The 23,453-nt window shown below is 58.1% G+C and overlaps 2 protein-coding genes across 6 annotated transcripts; both read left to right on the top strand.

Moving 5' to 3' along the window:
- Positions 1-176: 176 nt before the first annotated feature.
- On the top strand, positions 177-11,401 carry CENPM (centromere protein M). Of its 5 annotated transcripts, none has more exons than XM_032416841.1 (6): positions 177-264; positions 1,345-1,424; positions 2,498-2,590; positions 5,306-5,385; positions 6,520-6,611; positions 10,789-11,401. In XM_032416841.1, exons 2-6 carry the CDS (start codon positions 1,390-1,392, stop codon positions 10,927-10,929), a joined length of 441 nt encoding a protein of 146 aa, XP_032272732.1. In that variant the 5' UTR covers positions 177-264; positions 1,345-1,389; the 3' UTR covers positions 10,930-11,401. The 5 variants fall into 5 exon arrangements, with proteins under 5 accessions (XP_032272732.1, XP_032272730.1, XP_032272733.1 ...); XM_032416839.1 differs by lacking the exon at positions 177-264 and adding an exon at positions 679-795; XM_032416838.1 differs by lacking the exon at positions 177-264 and adding an exon at positions 1,046-1,211.
- Positions 11,402-19,830: 8,429 nt separating this feature from the next.
- TNFRSF13C (TNF receptor superfamily member 13C) lies at positions 19,831-21,577 on the top strand. Its single transcript, XM_032416847.1, has 3 exons — positions 19,831-19,975; positions 20,315-20,548; positions 20,933-21,577. The coding sequence occupies exons 1-3, from the start codon at positions 19,831-19,833 to the stop codon at positions 21,112-21,114; spliced, it is 561 nt and encodes a 186-aa protein (XP_032272738.1). The 3' UTR covers positions 21,115-21,577.
- The last annotated feature ends 1,876 nt before the right edge of the window (positions 21,578-23,453 follow it).

The raw sequence follows: 23,453 nt of genomic DNA, 5'->3' as shown, positions 1-23,453 counted from the left end.
AAAAAAGAAAGGACCCCCTGATAAGGTGGCGCTGGAGCAGAAACGTGGACAAAGTGAGAAAACAAGCCAAGTGACTATTTGGGAGAAGAGATTTTCAGCCACGGGGTACCATAGGGACAAGGCAGGAAGTAGGAGGATACTTGGAATATCTGAAGAACAGCCTAGTGGCCGTGTGACCAGAAGAGTGTAAGAGGGAGAAGAGCAGAAGAAGATGAGGTTGGGGAGATTGTCAGGGATCAGAACGCATAGAGCCACAAAGTCCATGTAAGGCATTTGCAATGTACTCTGAAGGGGGTGGGAACTGTCGGTGGGGTTTGATCAGGTTCTGTTTTATTTATTTATTTTTTGTTCTGTTTTAAAAAGGATGACTCTGGGTGGCTCCGTAGTTAAGCGTCTGCCTTGGGCTCAGGTCATGATCTCAGGGTCCTGTGATCGAGCCGCGCATGAAGCCCCACATCGGAGCCTGCTTCTCCCTCTCCCGCTCCCCCCGCTTGTGTTCCCGCTCTCGCTGTGTCTCTTTCTTTAAAAAAAAAAAAAAAAAAGAGCCTGGGGCCAGAGCTGGAACTCCCCTCTCAAAAAAGGAGGTAGGGGTTCCTTTAAGAGGGCTCCACCCCGTCCCGCGAAGCCCCGCCCAGATTATGGTCACGTGGCTCTCGGTCACTCACTTAAGGGCGGGCCTCTGAGCGATTTGAAAGATCTGCGCGCGCTGCCGGAGTGGCGGTTCTGCCAGTCGCTGGGATGTCGGTGTTGCGGCCGCTGGACAAGCAGCCTGGCCTGAACACGGCCACCATCTTGGTAGGCGTCAGCTGCTCCGCTTCCCCCGCTCGCCTTCCTTCCTTGGCTGCGCCTCCGCTGCCCGCTCCTCTGCGCTCTCTCAGGTTCTGGAGCGCGCTTTTCAGGCCGGGGTGTGGTGGGCGGGAGAGCCACATTCTGAACCAATCGAAGTAGCCGCCCTCTGAGGCTGAAGGACGCCCCCACCAATAGGTGCGCGGCGGGCTCTTTCCCCGCTTGTGATTGGTGGGGCTGCTGGGCGGGGAGACTGGGCTGGGTCCCGGGAGGCTGAGTTCAGCGCGGGGCCGGTAATGTGCTTCCCGGGGTCGCTGGTCCGGCCGCCCGAGGGAGTGTACCGGGAGGTTAGAAGTGCTGTGCGGACAGGACCGGAGCGGCTGCAGCCTGGGCCCTCAACCCGTGCCTGGCGGAGCCCTCTCTGGGTAAAGGGCGCCCTGCGCGCGCGAGCGGGAATCCTGGGAGTCGCGCGCTGTTCGGTCTGTGGCCTGATCCCCAGGCCCTCCGGCGGGACTGCTGTGCCCAGACATCAGTAGGCCGCCTTCTCTCCCTGGGCAGCTGGTGGGCACGGAAGATGCTCTTCTGCAGCAGCTGGCCGACTCGATGCTCAAGGAGGACTGCGCCTCGGAGCTGAAGGTGTAAGTAGCCGAGGCTGGGAGTGTCCGATCGCTCTGCGGTGGCCTGAACTGTGGGCTGCCCAGGAGGGCGAGCGGAGGAGCTGCTAGAGAGGCGGGCGCAGGTGGGGCCGGGCCCGCGAGGCGTGATCTGTCCCCAGATAAGGGATCCTCCATCACTGTGTGTCACACACTTCTGTTTTCCTGCAGCACTTGTCACCACAGGAAATGTCCTTGTTCACCTGTTTGTTTACTTGTTTCCGGTCTGCCACCCCCATGGACCCCCAGGTCAGCCCCTTGAGGTCAGGGACTTTGACTTTTTTCACTACTGAATCCCCGGTGGTTTGAGCAGTGCTTGGCACAGAGGAGTGTTCAGATACCCCCCAGATACTTTTTAGTCAAGAAAAGTTGACTAAAGAAGTAGTATTCTGTTTTTCTTTTTCTACCTGATGGAGAGTAGAAACAGCTGCTGGTGGGAATCAGGTGACTGGATTTATGTGGGTGTCATTCTCCCTGATAGATAAGCTCCAGAGGCTCATGTTGAAGGAGAAGGATCCCAGTCTACAGGGTGTTCCTCCATGGGAATCAGAAATACCCCTCACTACGAGAATAAACCCCGTTACAGCATTTGAAAGACTCTGATGAGGGAACAAGTTCAGACGGGACTGATGAGGGTGACTTACCCAAGGTCACATAGCTGATAATTGGCAGACCTGAGATTTGAGCCCACTTCCATCACCCTCCAAAGGGGTTCAGTCTTAACCCCTAATCTTAACCCACAGTCTAACACCCCTCTTCTGAGCCTGATCTCCCTCCCAGCATGCAGTGTAGCTGGCTGGCCCCATGCCATCTTATATCCCGAACTCCCTCTTGCCAAGGTGGTTCCCAAACGGAGCTCCTTTCTGGCAGAAGGAGTCAGTCTAGATAGGACCAGCTCTGCCCTGTCCCTATGCTCACCTGAGGAGTCTAGCCCACAAGAGCCTCCGGGGAATAGGTGGGGAGCCCTTGACAGCCTCGTACCCCGTGGAGGGCAGCATGTGAAAGTTCACTGTGATGTGGGTATGTATATCTTTATCCTGCAATTTCTCATTTTTCAGCCACCTGGCAAGGTCCCTCCCCCTGCCCTCCAATGTGAATCGGCCCCGAATTGACCTGATCGTGTTCGTGGTCAACCTTCACAGCAAGTACAGGTGAGAGCCAGAGATTAGGGGCTGTCAGGGCTCAGCTAGACCTGGCTTAGGGGTGCACGGGGATGGTGACCTCACTTGTGATGGAAGGAGAGGACACAGGGAGAGGCTGCCTGGGGTTAGCACAGAGGGTGAGGATGGGGCAAGTGCATGATATATTTTTTTAAAGATTTTATTTATTTATTTGACAGAGAGGGACACAGTGAGAGAAGGAACACAAGCAGGGGGAGTGGGAGAGGGAGAAGCAGGCTTCCAGCTGAGCAGGGAGCCCGATGCAGCGCTCGATCCCAGGACCCTGGGATCATGACCTGAGCCAAAGGCAGACACTTAATGACTGAGCCACCCAGGCGCCCCACAAGTGCATGATATTTTAAAGACACTGATAAAGGGGCACCTGGGTGGCTCAGTCGGTTAAAGCGTCAGACTTGATTTTGGCTCAGGTCATATCTCAGGGTCCTGGGATTGAGTTCCACGTCAAGCTCCACACTCAGCACGGAATCTGCTTGAGATTCTCTCCCCTTCTCCCTCTGTTCCTCCCCGCTATGTGCTTGCTGTCTCTCAAATAAATAAATTTTAAAAAATAAAAAATAAAGACACTAATTAACTCCAGCAGTGGCATCAGTCAATTATCTAAAGCTTTCTGCAGCCTTCTCTGTATCCCTGATGGCAGGCCCAGACATGAATGAAGCAGACCCCTGTCCCCAAGGTGTTCCCAACCCACTGGGAGAGGAAGCTAGAGTCCTGAACAGATGAGTACAGTATCTGGCATAGGTACCATAAAAGAAGAATACGTTGGGCTATGAGAGCCCCAACAAGACCTCTGACTCTCAGGACTTGGGGCAGGGTAGACTTTCTGCTGGAGGTGACCAGGTCAAGCTAGCCTGGTAAAAATGGGAGTCAGTAGAAGGTTCCAGATGAAGAAGGTTAATGTAACAGGCAGGAGGAGTATAATGTGTGTGCAGGACTGTGAAGGCCAGTCCAGGCTCAGGAGCCCAGTGCAATGTGGGGCTTTAGCCAGAGGAGAATGAGTGGTGGTGATGTTGGGGGCCCGGCCTGGCCTCCCTGGGGTGCTGGCTGCCCTGGGGGACAGGACTGCAGCCAACCTGGGGAGTACGGAGGAAGGTCTCCTCTCTCCCTCTTGGGGGATGGCTGACTGAGGTTGGGCAGGGTGCAGCATCCAGCACAGAAACCAAGGCACACACCCAGTCATGTGGGGGTTAAGGGAAGGCTGGTGGAAACACCTAGAACCAGGGACATAGAGCTACCAGACACATCCAGCAGGAGGATCAAATCCAGACCTGCTGCCCAGCCAGCTGGCACAGGTGGGCAGTGACTGGAGCCCATGGTGGGGCAGAGAAAGGCCTGAGATCTGCCGTGATTGCCAGAGGTCCTAACTCAGCAGATCTGTTGCTCTTTGGGTGAGACCTCTCTGTTCAAAAGGGACGCTGACTGGTCTCGGGAGATTCTGCTCTACAGTCATACTTAGGGGCAGAGAGCCGTCCTTACCGTTCGTCTCAGGCCTTGCTCGTTCAGCTGAAACCTTGGCTTGGTTCACCTGACCAAGTTGGCGTTTTGGCCAGGAGACAACAGATTTCATCACTCCTTGGACACCAGTGAATGAAACCCTTGACCCAGAAGGTCAAAGTGCCCTTTTCCTAGAGGAAAAGACTGTTTTCATATACTTGATATGACTGTAAATACTGTCATCTTATTGGAAAGCAATTTTGTGATATCTAGGTACTTTTTTTTTTTTTTTAGAGAGCGCGTGCGTGCACATGCACAAGTGGGGGTGGGCAGAGGCAGAAGGAGAGGGAGAATCTCAAGCCCCAACATGGGGCTCTATCTCAGGACCCTGAGATCATGACCTGAGCCGAAACCAGGAGTCAAGAGTCAGACGCTCAACTGACTGAGCCACCCAGGTGCCCCTATCTAGGTACATTTTAGAAAGACACATACTGTGACCCAGCCATTCTGCATCTGGCATCTTTCCTACAGAAACATTTGCCCACATGTGTGAGAATACAAGGAAAAGAATGTTCATGCGGCATTCTTTGTAATGGTGAAAAATTGGAGACCATGTAAGTGTCCATCACTTAGAAAATAGATCGTGATACCAGGTGATCATTCCAAAGAATGTAACAGGTCGAACCCAACCAAACCCAACTACATGCTTATACATATCACTGCCTGTATTTGCATATGAGAAATTCATATGCATATGCAAATGGCATTATACCCCAAATGGTGGGCAGCAGTAACCTCCAGGATATTGAGACGGAAGGTTGATGCTGAAGAGGGAGACTTACTTTTTACTGAATGCGTCCATATTTACTGTTGGATTGTTCTACTGGCTTGAGTCACTTTGTAATTAAAAGTCCTTGAACAAAATGAAAAGAGCAAAAATACTCCCCTAGTGGTGTTTCCTCTTTTTTTTTTTTAAATGTTTTATTTATTTATTCATGAGAGTCAGAGAGAGAGAGAGAGAGAGAGGCAGAGGGAGAAGCAGGCTTCCCGCCTAGCAGGGAACCCGATGCGGGACTCGATCCCAGAACCCTGGGATCATGACCTGAGCCGAAGGCAGACGCTTAACCATCTGAGCCACCCAGGCGCCCCGTGGTGTTTCCTCTTACATCTCCTTCCCCGGCCTCTCTGGGATGAGGGAGGCCTTCTGCCTTCTCGGTGGTAAGGTCTGCCCTCTGGTTTGTCCTCTCGCACCAGCCTCCGGAACGTGGAGGAGTCGCTGCACCACGTGGACGCCACCTTCTTCCTGGGGAAGGTGGGCTTCCTCATCACGGGCGGTAAGTGCATCCCCGCTCGGCCCCCGCCGCGGGTGCCGTGTGCCTGGCACCGTGTAGACTCCTCACTGAGGCCGCCCCGGGGGGACGGAAAGAATGTGAGCTTCAGGATCTGACCTGTTGGCCGTCTCTCCGAAAGCAGATCTGAGCAGATCATTCTGCTGAGAGTTGCGGAGAGTTACCTGGTGACTCCTTGTGGCTTTCAGAGTAAAATCCCAACTCCTGTGAAGACACGATTTCGGCCTTCCACCTTCCTGTCTGGGCTTGTCTCCTGTCACTCTCCCGTTCTTTGGTTCGGCTTATAGTTCTCTGAACAAGTCCTGCCGTTCCGGAGACTTTGTCGTATTTAACAGCAGAAATAACAGTAGCTCGCCTTTCCTGAGCACTCACTGTATACCAGACATTGTTCCAAAAGTGCTTCGTTTCTGTATCACTTCATCTTCACTACGCACAACCCTTTGAGGCACATACTGTTAGGTTGTGTAGCTGAGGAAACTACCCGTGTGGTTAAGTAACCTGCCCGAGGCCCACCGCTAAAAGTGGTGGAGCCAATATTCATACCTCCGGAGTCCAGGCCCTTAATGATTACATCCTACAGCTTCTCTTGAATGCTCTTCTCTTTGCCTAGCTAACCCCTATTTCCCGTCTCGTGGGGGACACCTCCCTGACCAGCCCTGCAGTCCGGGCCCCAAGGAGTCCATCCCATAGACTCCCCACCCTTCCTCCTACACGGGTGGTGTGTCTGAGCTCTCTGCCCCCACCCAGCTGAACCGTGAACTCCTGAAGGGGGGAGGGCCTGGCACAGATTATTCTCAATAAGCATTGATGAATAAGGAATGCCAGGTCATTCTTATAGATTAATTAATTGAATCTCTATAGTGCTGGGGGCCGTTCCCATCCTCATCCCATCCTCAACACGAGATGAGGAAACTCGTGTTTTTATATAGCACTCTATCCGGGGCCTTCCAGCTTTATGTTCTAATTTGATGGAAAGCAGGTTGAACAGGATGGTCACCCCACTGACCAGTAAGCAACTGAGGCCCCGAGAGGGGTAGTGAATGAGTTTTCCCAGTGTTCCCTGGCTCACAGCTGCGAAGGCAGACATTCCAGCCCGTGGCCCTCCCGGTTTCTCCGCAGCTGGGCGGGAGGGCCACTGCAGCATTCACCAGAACACCGTCGTGAGGCTGGCCCGCACCTACCGGAGCCCTCTGCTCTTCTGTGACCTGGAGGTGAGGACACGGATCGCGTGGGCACAGGGAAAGGGCCGTCAGCACGCCGTGGGTGTGTCGAGAACGCTTCTCGGAGGGTCGTCGCGTGCCCGAGCAAGGGGGTCCTGATGTGAAGACACAAGATCGTGATTGGAACCCTGGTTTGTCTGCTCACTGGCTGTACCTTGGGTGCGACAGTCACCCTAAGCGTCGGGGTGCACAGATGTAAAGCAGGGCGATGATATGCGTTCAGCCCGAGCACCTCTTAGATGCCGAGTGCTAGGGCTTGTGCCTTGCTTTTTCTTTTGCTTTGTTTTCTCTCATAACTAAGTCTTGTGTGTGTATGGGTGGGTCCTCGTTAATATCGCACTCTCCTGCTGGGCTGGAAGTGCTGTGACGCCAGGCATCTTGCCTGTTTCATTAACCAGGGCCGCTCATGTCCTCCCGCAGTCAGAATGCCCACTGTCCCCCTTATGCCCCTGGACTGCAGGCCTGGTCCAGTCCCAGCCTGGGGCACGGCATCCGGCAGGCAGCAGGGATGGCGGGGGAGTGGGTGGGTAGAGGGTTGGAGGGATGTGTATGGTGTCGGTTCTGCCCCAACTCGCTTCTGTTGGCGTTTCTCAGTGGCGATCCTAATTATAAGCACAGCAGAGCAGATTTCTATTTTGCTGATACATTTTGCTCTTCAGCTTCTCTTTCTGCAGTATGAATCCTGACTTTTTGCTAAAAGTGCCCAGCAGCTGCTTCCTCTGGGTGGTCTTCGGAGGGCTCCCAGGGCCTGGGCCGCCCCACACACGTACCAGACCTGCTCAGTTAGTTTTGGGGTCTATTTATTGGGTTTGAGGTTCATTTCTGCTCTGTTCTGGGTCTTGCATCTGTTCCCAAAGGCCAAGTGATGTCATGCAGAGAGAGCTGAGTCAGCACCCTGTCCGTTATCACCACCCAGACCTGGGGTTCTTAGTCATGGGTCTGTGGACACCTCTGGACTGAGGGTAGAATTCGGGGGATCTGTGAATTTGTACAAGAGGAAAATACTTCTTTCTTTCCCACTAAACTCTATGTGAAATTTAGCATTATGAATAAAGGCAAGAGATGTCGGTAGTACTGGCAGGGGCTAGGGCTGTTTTACCAGCAGAAATGGCAGATGTTTCCATCTCGTAAGGGGATGGGCAGCTCTCCTTATTCAGTGCATCAATAAAGATGCACACCCTACTCTGTCACGAACTCGTTTTTCGTATTTGATGACTATTTTAGTCAGCACTCTGATGTCAGATAGGACACTGAGGCCTGGGGCACGCCCGAATTGCCTTCCCGTCCAGGCTTTTCTCACCACGTACCCCAGAAACCCAAGACCTGCTTGCTCAGTCACGCAGCTAGTAAGTTAGCGGCACAGCCCGCGGGTTTGCAAACGGCTGTCCCCTGCCCTTCCTAGTCTGCTGACTGTGTAGCTCTGAACAAGTCGCTTCCCCTACATGCAGCCTTCATCTCCTTATCTCCAAAGGGGAATCCTAATCTTTGCTCCACAGCTCAGGTACCTCAAACCTTCGGTGGTTCCTGCTGCGGTGCCCCCCACTTGGCCCCGTGTGGTGCAGTCCTCCTTGTGGCCAGTAGGTGGCAGGCCACACCAGGTCCTGGGGTCCCGGGAGCCTGAGCGCCCAGGAAAAGGCCTGTGGCCCCCTGTCTGTTTGCAGGCAGCAGCTGGCCTGCCCTCGGAAGAAGCACCCGGCGTTTGGACAGTCATCACTCCTCGTCCCTGTGCTGTCCTTTGCAGGGCACACTCCACATACCTGAGTTTGAGCCTCGCTGTATTTTAAAGCCTTGCGGGGCAGGAATTTTCAGCCCCCTTTTACACATGAAGAAACACATTCGAGAAGCTGGGGGATTGGCGCGGTGACTGTATTTCCGAGCGCCACTGATAGGGCCCTGTGCCGTTCCCTGAGCACACAAATGAGCCAGGCATTGCGCCCGCCCCCTCGGAATCGGGTGAGCTAGGCCAGCAGGTGCGGCGTGCCACAGCAGAAGGACTTGCGGAGACCTGGAAGCCTGGTGGTGGGATGAAGTCATTCCTGCAGGTGACGGGAGCAGCCTGATGTGCTCAGACTTGGGCTTGGGGCCACATCTCCGGATGGGAGGAGGCCCGGCCAGGGACGAGGCTTGGGGGTCGAGGCTGCTGCAGGAGGCCGGCCGGGGAGCCTGGGTGCGAGCAGCAACAGCCGGCTCGGACGTATATGTCGGGGGCAAAGCCACAGAACTCAGAGGGAGAGGATTTCGGCAACAAAGACTTCTTAGGTCCAGTGTGCCAAGCGCTGTTTAGGCACTAGGGACGCAGCATAGAACAAAAGAGTGAAAGAAGAAGAAAAAAATCCCAGCTCTGTTGTCGTGGAGGGAACAAAGTAAAGAAGTCAAGGGTGCGACGTGTTAGAAAGTGAGGATGTGGTGGGTCAGGTGGTAAAGCGGTTACAGTTTAGCGGGCTTGACGGCAGTGACCATTAATGAGACCTTGGAAGACCTGAAGGCGGGAGGAGGGCAGGCCCTGGAAGGAGCACATGAGGCCGGAGGAACAGCAAGCGCCAAGGCCTGTCGTGCGGGGCCTGCCTGGTGTGTCCAGGGTCCCCCAGGGAGGCCTCGGGCCCGAGCGCAGCAAACACAGGGCAGAGTAGTGGTGGATGCGCCAGTCACCGCGTCGCCAGAGCAGGGGGGCCTTGTGGGCCTCAGTGAGGGCGGTGGCTTTTGGCTGAGTAAACCGGGAGCCACAGGGAGGGTGCGGGGGCAGGGAGGGATGCGGCCTGACCTGGGCTTTATTTATTTTTCTTTTCTATTTATGTGATGCGGGTCTAAATGGATCCCTCCAGCTGTTGGGAGGAGAGTATGTAGAAGGGAAGCGGGGGCAGAATGGGGAAATGGGGGGGCCTGTTTCTGGAAGAATTAGAAGTGGCCTGGGCTCTGTGATCAGAGAAGAGGGAGGCAGGACCGTCTGCAGTACTGGGGCTTTTCCAGGGTGGAGCCCACGGACTGTGCAGGTGGCCTGGGTGTGAGACATGGGAGAAGGGAGACTCAGGATGGCCCTGGAGTTTTCAGCTGAGCCGCTGTTAGGATGGAGCTGCCTTTGGCTGAGATGGGGCGACTGCAGGGGGGACGGGTTGGGAGGACCCTCAGGGACTCCACTGGGGACATGCTAATAAGATCAGGGTGTCTCGGGTAGGGAGCCGCACATGTGCGTCTGATGTTCAGAGGGAGGGTCTGGAGATGTAATTTGGGCATCGTAGGCAGTGAGATGGTTTTAGATCACGGAACTGGATGAGGTCTCCAGGGAGTGTGTGGGGAGAAGCCCTGCAAAGGCCAAGGCTGTGGGCGGGGGCAGCACTTAGAACTTAGATGTGTGACAGGAGGGAGCAGCCTGTGAGGCGGGAGGAGGTGGGGGGCTGTGGCCTCCCCGGGGGGGGGGGGCAGGTGGGAAGCATTCTGGAGAGGGGGAGCGCTGTGGCAGACCAGGGTCTGCTGAGAGGAGACTCGGTGAGAATGACAGCCACCTCTGGATTTGGAATAGTTAAGGTGACTGGTCGGACGGTGAGGCCCACTTCCTCAGTTAGAGGGGGAGCAAGGGGAGCACGAGACGCTCCTAAGGCGGCCGATGGCAGGGAAGGGCAACCGAGCATCCTTGTCCTTCACCGGGCACCGACGTGGCGCCAGGCCCCGGGTCAGAGTTGCCCGCCCTACCTGACCCCACCCCACGGCGCCTCTGGGTCCCTGCCTTCGAAAGCCCTGATAAAGGAACTCTGTTGATGGCACCTCCCTGTCCCCATGAGGGCCACTCTGGGTCCACTCCTCTTCCACGCCTGGGAGTGTCTTCCTCGCTCCCAGGTAAGGAGCCTTTGGAGCTTCTGCCTCTTGGGCGTCGGTTGGAACTAGTTCTGGTTCAGATCCCAGCTGGGCGGCCACGAGACACTTCGCCTCCTTCACCAGCCCCGCTTGCTAAGCTTTGTTTCCTCTGGAGGAGGGGCCGTCGCCTGTGGTGTCCCTGGAGGGCGTCTGAAGGCTCTGTAAGCCAGAGCAGTTGGAAGCTGCTGGGTGAGGAGTGCTGCGGACAGGGGCCTGGCCGTGATGGGCAGTGGTGTCCGAACCCGGCCCCCCTTTGGCAGCCTGTGCAGCTGCTCTGGCCCGATTCGCCTCACCTCTGTCCTCCGCTCTCCCTCTGCAGGTGGAAGGCTTTCGAGCCACGGTGGCCCAGCGCCTGGTGCGCATGCTGCAGATCTGCGCGGGCCACGTGCCTGGTGTCTCAGCCCTGAACCTGCTGTCCCTGCTGAGGAGCTCTGAGAACCCCGCCCTGGAGGACGTGTGAGAGCCGCCGGCCCCCCGAGCTGGCCCTCCCCACGGCCCGGTGCCTGGCGCAGGGGACTTCCGCTGTTGCCTGCCGGGCTCTGGGTCAGCGGTCGGTTCCCCGCACGGCTCAGCCTCGGAGCCCCGCTGGTGGGAATGCAGCCCCCTCCCCGCCATGCTCTTCATCCACCTGCCGGGCTCCCTCTCCACCTCAGGCTTCGCTTGAACAAAGCGTCCATGGCTCAAAAATAAGTTTGAAAACCCCTGGTCTCCTGCACCACCTTGACTGTGCAGATGAGGACACTGACTCCGGACAGTTAGGGTCGGGCAGGGGAGCTTGGACTCTGCGACCCAATCTGACCCCACATCCTAGCCTTGCCATCCTTACAGAGCCTGCTGTGGCCTCATAGAGCCTCAGTTTCCCAGGTGTGTAATGGAGATCGTTCTAGTGTCCTTGCTGCATTGCAAGGACCGAATGAAATGACAAGCCCGCAGCTGTATTTCTCCCTGCACTTGTATTCCGTGTATCCCGTGATCCTTTGCAGTAAGACCTTGCCCGGTACCAGCTAAGCGCTCAGTGAACGGTAACTCGTGTGAAATCCCACGGAGCTAGGTTCAAAAGCTGGTGCAAACCCAGGAATTACACTGTTTATGAATTGATACGTTTGTGGGAATTATGTGAGAGGCTGTCTGGAGGGCTGGCTCCCGGCTTGGCGGCCAGGGCTTGCGCCGTGACTGTGGCTCCCTGTCTCCTCTGGGTCTGATGAGGATTTGCAGAAGTGCCAGGGTTGGAGTCCAGGAATCTGGTCAGCCAGCTGGGCACCCGGGGGCTGGTGGATGGGACCTCAGGAGGAGAGCCGGGCCTGGGCTCCCTTGGACCATGATGCTGCCCCCCACCCGGCTAGTGCCAGGCCTTGCCTGGTGCCCGGGGCAGGGCCGGCCCTGCGGGGCCTCCGCTTCGACTTTGCCATCACAGCCGGAGCCCGTGCTCCCCATGAGGTGGGGCCACTTGAAACTCATGAGGACGGGGCCTGCCTTTCTCCTTTCCGGGGGCTCCTGCCCGAGCCTGGCCCAGCGCCGCACCCCTAGTGCTCAGTAAGTTCCGGCAGCCAGACACCTGGCTGGTTGGAGGCCGCCCCACGGGGCCCACCGAGCACCTCAGCTGCAAAGATTCCAGTTGAGGACCCCGGGTCCGCGACGCAGCAGGACACTGCACGCTTTAGTCTCCTCACCAGCCGCCCCTGTGCCACCCCCACCCCCACCCCTGTCCCGGTGGACCTGCGAGGTTGATACTGTTTCCCTACTTCCGCTCGAGGAGCCAGGACTGCAGCGGCCAGAGGTGGGTCCACGTCACACAGCTAATCGGGGGGCCGCCTCCAGACCCCCCTCTGCTCTTCCCTCCAGTCGTTTTCTTAGGTGCCTGATGGTTGGGCAAAGGTTCTGGCGCTTCTGCTGGGCAGGCCCTGACTGAGAAAGCAGCTGTCAGGAAGGGCAGTCTCAAGGAGCCGCTCCCATGTGCTGGGGTCCGCGCCTCAGGACAGGGGCAGGCCTGGGGGAGGAGAGGGCGAGGAGCAGGCTGGGAGCACTGCCCGAGCCAGGGAGAATATGACTGCAGACGTGGGGCTCCTCGGCGCTGGGGAAGGGAGCCCAGCTCCCGTGGTGAGGTTGCTGCGTCCAGGGTTGAAGGAAGAGGCCGAGGTGAGAAGTAGAAGTGTGTGTTGGTCTCTGAGGGGATGGGCAAGATCGGCAGAGGCCCGGTGCCCCCTAGGAACCAGCCTTGTCTCAGCTCCTCAGTAGCCTGGGCCAGAGAGGGTGGGGCTTTGCAGGGCAGTGTGGAGAGGGGGTGCAAGTAGGGTAGGTCTCTGGGAGCTGATGGAGCAGGTATCCAAGCAGAAGAGCAAGGCAGCCTGGACACAGCCTGCCTGCCTCCGCTGGGCACGGCACTTTGTTGGAGACCCAGGGTCTCCCCATACCCCCTGGCCTCCCGCCAGCCGGCACGGGGCACACTTCTCTCTCTCTCTCTGGTCCCTGTGCCATGTTTTCTTTGCCACCTGGTGCCATTTAACAAGAGAAGTGGCATCACACTCCAGCCAAGGATCTGAGAGCCTTCCAAGTGCCGGGGGGACTCGGTGCTGTCGCAGCTGCCAACTCCAGCGAGCTTGGCAGGGGCCCAGGAACCGAGAGGCCGCGTCTGCCTCACAGCACAGCTGAGCAGCGCTGAACAGCAATCAGCAGCCCTCCCAGGCCTGTGCCCCCGGCCAGGCGGGGCGGCTGCTCTGCACGGTCTGGAGGCCAGGGACGCTGGGAGGCAGTTCCACCAAGGGAAGTAATGGAAGACCAGTCTTTATGCCCCAGTGGTGCCTGGAATGGGTGCTTGGTGCTGCGGTGGGGTGGAGGGAGCTGGGAGAGGCTGTGCTTGGCTTCTTACGGATCTCATGACCTTAGGCAGGTCACTTTATCCTCCACGAGCCTCAGTTTCTTTGTCTGTAGGATGAGATCAGACTAATGAATGCCTTTCTCCCCAGCTGGTCTCAGGACTGAGAAGGAGAAGCCATTATTTTATTTTATTTATTTATTTTTAAAGATTTTATTTATTTGACAGAGCATAAGCAGGGGGAGAGGCAGAGGGAGAAGCAGAGCCCCCGCTGTGCAGGGAGCCCGACTCGGGGCTCGATCCCAGGACCCCGAGATCATGACCTGAGCTGAAGGCAGACGCTTAACCAACTGAGCCACTCAGGAGCCCCAAGAAGCCATTATTTTAAACATAAAGCTTTAAGCAAATGTCAGAACTCTCAGGCTGGCCTTGGTCACAAGATGGTCACATTGGAGGCAGTGACAGAGGGTGGGCTGCCAGTCTGAATGGGTGGGCGGCCTGAGGCTCCTGCAGGAGATGCTTTCCTATTGGACCTGGGAGCTGCCGGGTCCATGCTGTCTGAGTACACGGAGGAAAGAGGGGTTTGGGCCCCGCCGTGCGGATGAGGTATCCGGGGCTCTCAGAGGGCCAAGGCTTGTTCAAGTCACAGGTTCCTTTGTTCCTTGGGCGCACCCCAGGGAGCTCACGTTCTTCGTAGGAGATGGCCTGGGCCTGTGTGTCCTGGTCCCGATCTAATGCTATTTCCCACCCTGGCCAAGGAAGCAGAGCCTTCCCAGGGAGGAGGGGGCTCAGCAGCATGGCAGCTGTGTCTCCTTCACCCCTCAGTGAACGAGGCAGGGGCTCCGACAGGACGACCTGGTCACAGAGGGGAAGTGATGCAGTGGGAAAGGACCCAGCCTTTGAGTCTCACTGACTTGGGTCTGTGGCCAACCTGCAGTGTGACCTGGGGCAGCTCACTTCCTGTCTTCCTGTCCCCACAGCCTCTTGAGGTTCTCGTAAGTCTCAGAGAAACCAAAGAGTCTGACACTGTGTGTGCCCCGTGTATGCCCTGCCCGGACAGGGCTGGCTGCTTGTGCCCAGGGGGGTGGTGGGCAGGGTGGAGTGCTAGGGAGTTCTTGAGATAAAGGCCTGCCCCAGCTTGCCCCTCCCCTCACACAGCTGGTGCTGGGCCAGGCCTACTGGATGGGACTCCAGCAGAAAGGGGCCCTCTCCACAGGGCACCTGCTGGCTTACCCGCCTTCCCTCCGTCTCCCCTGGGGCCGTAAGGGTGCAGCAGACAATCAGTGTGGGACTTCTCATAGACACCTGGAGACTTAAGGGGTGGAGGGGTGGAGAGTGGGGACAATGTGGTGGGTTGTCAGGACATGCCCACATCTGAGTCCCACCTGAGTGTGGCCCTCTGGACTGAGGCCTGCTGAGGACCAACTCTGGGACGGAGAGAGGGTGGGGAGTCCCAGTGCCCTGACCTGGACAGGAGGCCAGGAGGCAGCCTTCCTTGGGGCCACCCTCTTACATCAGGAGGAAAGCCAAAGGCATCTGGGGGCCCCTGGGAGCTAACACTGGGTGGATGCCTGGTCTGGCTGCATAATGGCCCTGCAAGGCCAGGGGGCTCCCCGCACCTGGTCATCCTGTGTTTGGCCGCAGTCTTTCTAGGGCTGCACCTGACCTCCCCCTCCACCTGCTGACCAGGAGGGCACTCCACCGATGTGTGTGTGGTGGGAGAGCTCAGGGCTGCCTGGCTCGTCCCTGATCCTCCTGAGCCTGCTTTCCTCTTTGTAAAGTGGGAATCCCGATGCCATTTCCCCCACAGGGTTGAGGCAAGGGGTGTGGGCTCATGCAGGGCACAGGGCTGGGCAGGAGGTCAGTCGGTACTGGGCACGGCCGTTTTCCTGGTTACTGTGCCCAGACCCTGGGCCTCATCTGCTCCTCCCCAGACATCCTGGGGGGTCACTCTCGCCTCCATCCCTCTGTTCCGAAATCTCACCAGGCCTGCCCTGACTCCCGGGCCCTCCCTGACACCCTTCCCTCCTGAATTTTTCTCCCCAGCACTGCTCAGCCCCTCACCTATACAGTTTCCCCATTTGGATTTTGTCTCTGTGGCTCCCTGCCCTCTCCCCAGAACCTAGAACAGTGCCTGGTGCAGAGTAAGTCTCAGTAAGTATTTGCTGAATGAAGGGAGGTGTCTGCTCACGGAGTTGGCCTGTGCATCATTCATACAGGGCCAAAAGCCTGCAGGGAGCCCCAGAGCCCGCGGCCCTTGTCCCCCCAGCCCCTGGGGAGGCTCCCCGCTCTCCCTCCTCCCCACCCCAGCCTCACAGCCTTCCACCTTCCACCTGCAGGCCTAGCCCCCGGGGAGGCAGGGACTCTACTCCCTGTGGCTGAGATGCTAAGGGCCTGGGCTCTCCATTCTGACCTCACAGAGGGCCTGTGTCCCCCCATCCCAGGACCATGCTGAGAACTGCTGGGCTGCCCTGGGCCACAGCCCTGAGGTGTGCTGGATGGTGTGCACGTGCGCGCATGCATGCATTGTGCGTGTGAGTGTACGTGCGTGTGTATGTGCGTGGGGGGGCGGGGAGGGCTTGAGGCTGGGCAGTCTGGGCCTGTGAAAACCTGGACAAGGATTTTAGAACTGCGTCATGGAAGGCATGCCTGCCTCCTTGCAGAGCTTGGAGACAAGGAGAAAGGGGCTGGGGGCTCTCCAGCCTCACAAGGGCTTTGTATGGATCCTCTGCCTCTCCTGCCCCTCAGCATCCCAGTGTCCCCACATTCTTCCCACTGTCCCCAGGGAGAGGGTCTTTCTAGCAGTGTCCTGTGTGTCAGTGCTACATACAGGAGAAAGGCAAAGGGACTCCCTACTCTGGGGCCCCTGACCATTCCTGTGACAAAATACAAAAGACCAAGGAGGGAGCCCATGGAACAGCTCACACTGTGCGGCCCCTTTTATGAATCATAAAACCTGCTTTTCTGCAGGCACTTAACTGAGAATTTAAAGGCACAAAACAGGGGGCGCCTGGGTGGCTCAGTCATTAAGCGTCTGCCTTCCGCTGGGGTCACGATCCCAAGGTCCTGGAATGGAGCCCCGTGTCGGGCTCCCTGCTCACCGGGAGGCCTGCTTCTCCCTCTCCCACTCCCCCTGCTTGTGTTCCCTCTCTCGCTGTCTCTGTCTCTCTCTGTCAAATAAATAAATAAAATCTTTAAAGAAAAAAAATTTTAAAAAGAAAGAAAGAAAGAAAAAATAAAGGCACAAAACAGGATGGGATGAAAAAGTCCAAAGGGAGAACAGGCTCCCTCTGGGGATAGCAGGGAAATGCCCCTTCTTACTCACAGACTTCTGTATTCTTTGAGGGTTTTTTCACGAGAATGTGTTCAGGTATTACTCACAGATTACAAGTAAAAATAATTTTTACGTAAGGAGTGCGCCGTGGGTCTCCGAGCATTTTCACATCTAGACCTGGGGGGCTGGGCCCCTCTGTCCCCCGGGGACTGCCCCCGAGTAACACCGAGCTTGCCCAAGTGGCAGAGTTTCCTCCTTTCCCCCACCCCGTCCCCGAGGCATGAAGGGTGCAGGCCACGCTTCACAGCGGGCCGGGTGCAGACCCTGGCCAGCCCCCCTGACGCGTGGGTCATCCCTCTGCCCCTCAGAGCCCCTGCTTCGCCATCTGGAAACCAACCGGACGTCATAATACCTCCTGTGTCAGAGGCATTGGGAGGGTGTTTTGAGGGGAATTTGAGGGACAAAGATCATGGGAGACTCCCTTTTCCCTGACAGACCCCAACTTACTTATCTTTGTCAAACAATTCATCGGTGAGCGAAAACGTGAGAACACTGAGACATTCCGTTAGATGGGTTTCTCAGCAACAAAGTCCCTTATCTACTCAGGACCTTTGAGGTGATGATATCAGAATATTTAAAATAAAAAGTATTAGGCGCCTGGTTGGCTCAGTCGGTGGAGTGTGAGACTCACAACTCTTGGTTGTGAGTTCGAGCCCCATATTGGGTGCAGAGATTACTTTAAAAAATTAAAATCATGGGGCACCTGGGTGGCTCAGTCGGTTAAGCGCCTGCCTTCGGCTCAGGTCGTGATCTCAGGGTCCTGGGATCGAGTCCCACGTGGGCTCCCTGCTCAGCCGGAAGCCTGCTTCTCCCTCTGCCTCTGCCCCTCTGCCTGCTTGTTCTCTCTCTCTCTCTCTCTGACAAATAAATAAAATATTTTTTTTAAAAAGTGATGGAGAAAACATGAATAAAGAAATTAATAATCTTGACTTCAGAGATGTGAACCGAAATAAGGAATACACTGAGGATTTAACCTAACATTTATCCCGCTGGTCTGTCGGGGAAATTTCTCTTAACTGTGAAGTCGCGATTCGAGGCCTTCCCTCTGCGACTGAGAAGGTCTGTCCCAGCTCAGTCACCTGCACATGCCTCTCGCCGTTGCCTGCTTCGTCCTGGGCACGTGCGTGCCCCGTTCGGCACCTAGGAGGCCCCGGGTAAACAGTCACACTCCCCCTCTGACTTGCGCCCCCGAAGGCCTGTGTAAGTGACCCCAGACGGGCCCCACTGGCCCACCTTCTCCCAGGGACAGGTTCCTCGCTCCAGGTTCCCACAAGACTCAGTCTGCTCTGCCCAATGGAATGAGGGTTAAGTGAGGTGCCCGGTCCCATGTAAGGGCTCTGAGGTCCTCAGGGTGACGGGTAGTAACGGCACCACTAGTGAGGGGGCGGGGATTCTGCCCCCGCTGCTCTGCAGGCTCCTGGCCCCCCACCCCCTCACCACACACCCACACTCACACCCCCACCCACCACCCCAGACCCACTTCTCCTTTGTAGCTGCGCTGACGCCTACACCTTCCTGCCAGGGAGCTGTTGGCCCGTGGGCAGGGGCCGGAGAGGCAGTGGGCCAGGGCTCCTCGAGGCCGGCCGACGCAGGGGTCTGTGTGAGTCCTCAGAGTCCCCTGAGCCAGAAACCTGGGGCGCAGCCTTGCTCCCCTCACTCCACAGCACCACTTTTTCCTCCTAAACAACTTCTAGATGGTTCCCTGCCCTGGACCATGGTGTCCTGTCTCCAACTCCACAGCAGCCAGAGTGAGGGTCGCTTCTGAAGCACAGCTCAGAGAGTCTCTCCCTGCACTCGTAGCTCCTGGGGCTCCCCACTGCCCAGGAGCCTGATGCTCCAGGCCCAGCACGTCTGCAGCCTCAGGCTCCCCGCCTTCCCAGCATCGCCCCGAGGCCGTAGCCATGCCTGTCCCCAGAGTAAGCTTCCCCTCTTACCTCTCTTTGCCTTTGCCCTTGCCAGTCTCTCTGCCTGGAAGATTTCTGTCCCCCTTGCAGCTGCTAAAGATCCACTCCTGTGCCCAAGCCTCTGCCCTGTGCCCTGGACAGTTAGCTTCTACCTCTGTGCCCCCCAGCCCTGAGCGCTTGGGGGTCTGGTACGGCCCACCGTGCCCGTGCTGAGGCTCTCTGCTGGGGCAGCAGGTGTCAAGGAAGGCAGAAGGGGCTTGTGTGTGTGTCTGAGACTCAATCTGAGAGACACGGGTGACGGACAGGTGGGGGAACCCAAACACGGGAGAGACAGACAGAGGGGACCTCACTGAGACGCAGAGGCAAGCAGACCAGGACATACACAGCCCTGGGAAAAGGGAGTTGGGATGGACAGGCCGCCCACTGGGCCTTGGTCTGTCTGTCTGTTCATCTGTTGATCTGAGTCTCCCTCCTGCGTAGGATCTGGAGACCGAGCCATCTGTCCTTGGACCCTCAGCTACCCTCCGCCTCCCGGGCTGTGCCCTCGACTCCAGCCAGAGGTTGCTCGCCATCACGCACATCCGACTACGGCACTGTGTGCTCAAAGCCCTGCAGGGCTCCCTGGTGCCCTCAGCCAGAGTCCAAGCTCCTTAACCGGCAGCTGAGGACCCAGCCCAGCCCTCTGACCCAGCACTCTCCGGGGTCCTCCTCTGTCATGCTCCCCTAGACCACGCTCCATCTGGCAAACGCCTTCTCGTCATCACCTCCCTGACAAAGCCTTCCTGCCCCCTGCATGGCTGCGGTGAGGCATCGTTTTTCCCTAGGACAGGCGGGCTCTCAGGAAGCATTGGATGAACTGAACCAGCTCGGCCTGGGAAGGGCAGGAAGGATCCCCAGAGGAGGATGCAGATGAGGTGAGCAGGACATGGCTGGTGGGGATTGTCAGGGGCTGTGGGCTGGCCCCTGGGGAGCAGGACAGAGGAGGCCACCCAGAGGGCTGTGTCCTGACTACAGGGGCCCGTCTATTGCCCAAGAGCAGGCCCAGGTCTGCACCCCAGCACTGTCCCAGCGCCCCCAGCACAGGGCCCGCCCAGCCGGCGTCTGGGGGTGATGGTTGAGTGGTTGAATGGAGGAACCACAGGTAGAAAGAGAAGGTGTGGGCTGCAGGGCCTTGGGGCCCTGGCTGAGAGTGGTCCCACCCCAGCAGGCAGGAGGGTGGGGCGGGGCCGGTGGGTGGTGGCCCCTCCCGGTTTCCTCCTCTGGCCGCTGAAGCCCTGCTCAGTCCCCGCTGGGTGTGAGAGAGTCCCCAGCATGGGCAGCAAGAGGAGAGGTGCCAGGAGCCGGCAGGGCAGGGACGGCCCGGCCCCCACGCAGTGTGTCCAGGCCGAGTGCTTTGACCCTCTGGTCCGAAACTGCGTGGCCTGCAAGCTCTTCCGGACGCCAGAACCCAGACCGGGTAAGAGTCCACCCACTCCGCCAGCTGGTCAGCGGGGGCAGCCCCGGGGAGGAGGAGGAGGGGGGTCCCGCTGCCTCTGCCACACCCTGGAGCCAAGGGCATGGCTCCCACCTGCCCCAGGATGGTTTGATGGGGGGGCTGTAAGCCGGGGCCTGGATGGGGGCCGGCCGGCGGTCCCCACGTGGCCCTCACCGCTCCCTCTCTTCCCCTTCCCCTGTCCACCCCGCCCGGCCCTCCCTCCCCTCCCTGGCCCAGCCTCGCCTCCCTCCGACCCTTCCCCTCCCCGGCCGTCCCTGCCCTCCGCCCCCTGCCCTCCCTCCCCGTCCCCTCCGCCAGCAGCCGGGGCCAGCAGCCTGGCGCCCGGGACGGCGCTGCAGCCGCAGGAGTCGGTGGGTCCCGGGGCCGCCGCCGAGGCCGAAGCCGCGCTGCCACTGCCCGCGCTGCTCTTCGGCGCCCCCGCGCTGCTGGGCCTGGCGCTGGCCCTGGTCCTGGTGGGCCTGCTGAGCTGGAGGTGGCGGCGGCGGCGGCCGCACGCGGCGGCTCCCCCGGGGGCCCCGGCCCCGCACCCGCACGGTAAGCTCCGCGGGGCGGGGGCCGTGGGAGGGACACGGGCGCCCCTGGGCGCGGGGAGGCGTGCGGGGGGTGGGGGAGCGCGGGCTCTAGGGCGGGCTCTGAGGACCTCGGGCCGGCCGGTCCCCGGGAGGGACACAACTCTAGCCTCCCAGAGCTGTCCGAGCAAGAGACCCAAGGCTCCCACGCTTCTCCCTTCCCCCCGCATTTCCCATATCGCCAGCCCCCTCTGCATTTCCTGTCCCAGGGCCCCATCACATGCCACCCCTACCCACCCCTGCAGGGGGGTTTCAGTCCAGGGCTGTCCCTCCAGTGAGGCTTCCAGAACAGGGGTGGGGAAAGGCTGAAGGGGATCCTGACCTTGCATTCCCCACCTCCGCCCACCAGAGGCCCTGGACAATGTCATCATCCTCCCCCCGGGACCCCATGATGCCACCACTCCCGTCTGGCCTCCAACAAGAGAAGACCCAGCCAACACCCCACCTGCCCACAGCGTCCCCGTGCCAGCCACAGAGCTGGGCTCCACCGAGCTGGTGACCACCAAGACAGCCGGCCCTGAGCAACAGTAGCCACGGAGGGGGCAGGAGGTGGCCCCTGTGCTCCCTGTGGGCTGTCAGCCAGGGGCTTGGAGGTTGGATTCGGCTCTTCACCCCAGTGCCCACCTGCCCCTTTTCTGGGAACCACGCTGCTCCCCAGCTAACCCCGCAGAACCACAGACTGCAGACCACAGGGCTCAGACGGCATGCATGGCGTCCTATGGCATGTTAGCCTTTGGCTTAAAACCAGACGATCTTTGGCAGCCCTCGAAGGTTGTGGCTGAGCTCCTGTGCTGGGGCACACCGCGTAGGAGGTTTTTCTTTAAGGGCCAGGAAGCCACCATCAACCAGAATGAATCTAGGAAAAGGATCAAGTGGGAAGATGCTTAATTTATAGCTGGGTGTTGTATTTCTTTAATACTTGCTCTCAGAGCTGTCCTGCTTTTAACTGATGCAAATGGCAGCAATGAGTAACCAACTGACTGGTTCGCTTCAGGATTTAATACAGGATGATTTTGATTTTAACAAAGAGCCTGGATTGTGCTAATTCTCAGGTATCTGTACCCTAGGGTCAACCCTGAGCTTGGCCCAATCTCCTAGGACCTACGAAGCCATTTTCACCCTGGTAGCAGCTTCCAGAGCCCCACACTTGCACTTGGGAGGAAGTCTACAGCCCCTGTGGGGCTGGACTGCATGCTCGCACTGAAGGCACACTGCCAAGCATCTCTCTCAGAGGCCACCTGGAGTCCCAGCTGCCTCCGAGGCTCACTCAGCTGTACATAGGGAAAGGCCCAGGACCTTCAAGGGGCTCCTTTGTTCAGAGGCTAGAGCAGACCTGTGGCCTTGAACCGGCTGGGCCTGATGTCCCTTGAGCTCCCTCTCTCTATGGCCTGCCCTCCTGAAGCACTAGGCCCCAAGTGCTGTGGTCACTTAGCCATTCTGTGCAAGCCCCTGGGGTCACCCATCATCCCAGTAGGACCGCTCCTCTGACAGCAGGGCCCCTTGCTCTGGGGCTTGGGACCGAGACCATCTCCTCAAGTTGTGGACCATGCCGTACTGGGTCAGCCGCTGCCGCTCCCCCGGCGCTCCTACACAGAGTTAGAACCTCGTGACCCGGACTCTGTCCTGGACAGTACTTGGAACTTGTCACAGGTTAGCACCTCCGAAGGAACATAGACTAGGAGTCAGAAGATGGAGTTTGGGTACCATCTTGTCCCACTGTAGGGCCTTGGCCATGTTCTGTTCCATGCATTAGATGCCTTTCTGCCTACTTCTCCCTGAGCTGCCCAGCAGAGCTGCCTGGCAGACGCCCACCCTCCTGCCCACCCTCTTCTCAGCCCAGGAGACGGTCTGGAGCCCCCAGGACCCTGACACCCACATTCAAGTCTTCCTAGCCACTCCCTCCCTGAATTCATCCCGAGTGCCCTCCCCGCCAGCTGCCAGGTGGCTGGGGCAAGGTCAGGTGGCTGGCAGTCGGCGGGAGGGTGGGAAGCAGGCCCAGAATGGGCCCAGACCTCCATTCCACTTCATCTCGGGTTTGGGGCGTCTGTGCTGTTCCTGGCCACCTCCGCCTCCCACTCACCTTTTCCACCACAGCTGGGGGCTGAGCCCTGGGGGTAAAATGAGTGGGTAAAACCCCTCTGGGGTCCAGACATGCAAACCTCTGGCACCACTGTGTCCCAGCCAAACCCCAGCTTCCCCTCTGGTCTCGGTTTCCATTTCTGAAAAATGGGGGGGTTGGATGCAAACTGCTCCTCCGGACCTGTGGCCCTCAGAGGAGAAGGACTTGAAAGAACCTTAAAGGATCTTTGTCCTCACCCCTCCATTTTACAGATAAGGAAACTGAGACCCAGAGAGGGAGAAGACTTGGCATCATTGCCCTCCAGCTAATAACAGAAGGGAGGTTCCTTAGGGAAGAACCAGGAGCAGAGGCGGGGGGAGATGTGGGCAAGGAGGGGGTCAGTCTCCCCTAGCCCCCGGGAAAGGACCCCACCACTCAGGGGCCTCCAGTCTCTGGCTCTGATCCCAGGAAGTGCTTTCTAAGAAGGCTTCATGAAGTTACTGCATTTGATCTTAATGACAGCACCTGGAGGAGGAGCGTGGGTATTTGTTTGCTTTTTTTTTTTTTTAAGGTTTTATTTATTCATTGGAGAGAGAGACAGGAGGAGTCGGGGGAGAGGGGCAGAGGGAGAGGGAGAAGCAGACTCCCCACTGAGCAGGGAACCCCACACGGGACTCGGGGCTCGGACTCGATCCCAGGACCCCGAGATCCTGACCTGAGCCCAAGTCAGATGCCCAAGTCAGACTGAGCCACCCAGGCAGCCCTTGTTTGCTTTTTAAAAAAGTTTTTTTATTAGAAAAAAAATTGAGAC

The sequence above is a fragment of the Phoca vitulina genome, unplaced genomic scaffold (genome assembly GCF_004348235.1).
Source record: "Phoca vitulina isolate PV1807 unplaced genomic scaffold, GSC_HSeal_1.0 scaffold19, whole genome shotgun sequence".
Taxonomy (NCBI): domain Eukaryota; kingdom Metazoa; phylum Chordata; class Mammalia; order Carnivora; family Phocidae; genus Phoca; species Phoca vitulina.
The sequence above is the reverse complement of the archived record's forward strand: the minus strand, read 5'-3'. Positions and strand labels throughout refer to the sequence as shown.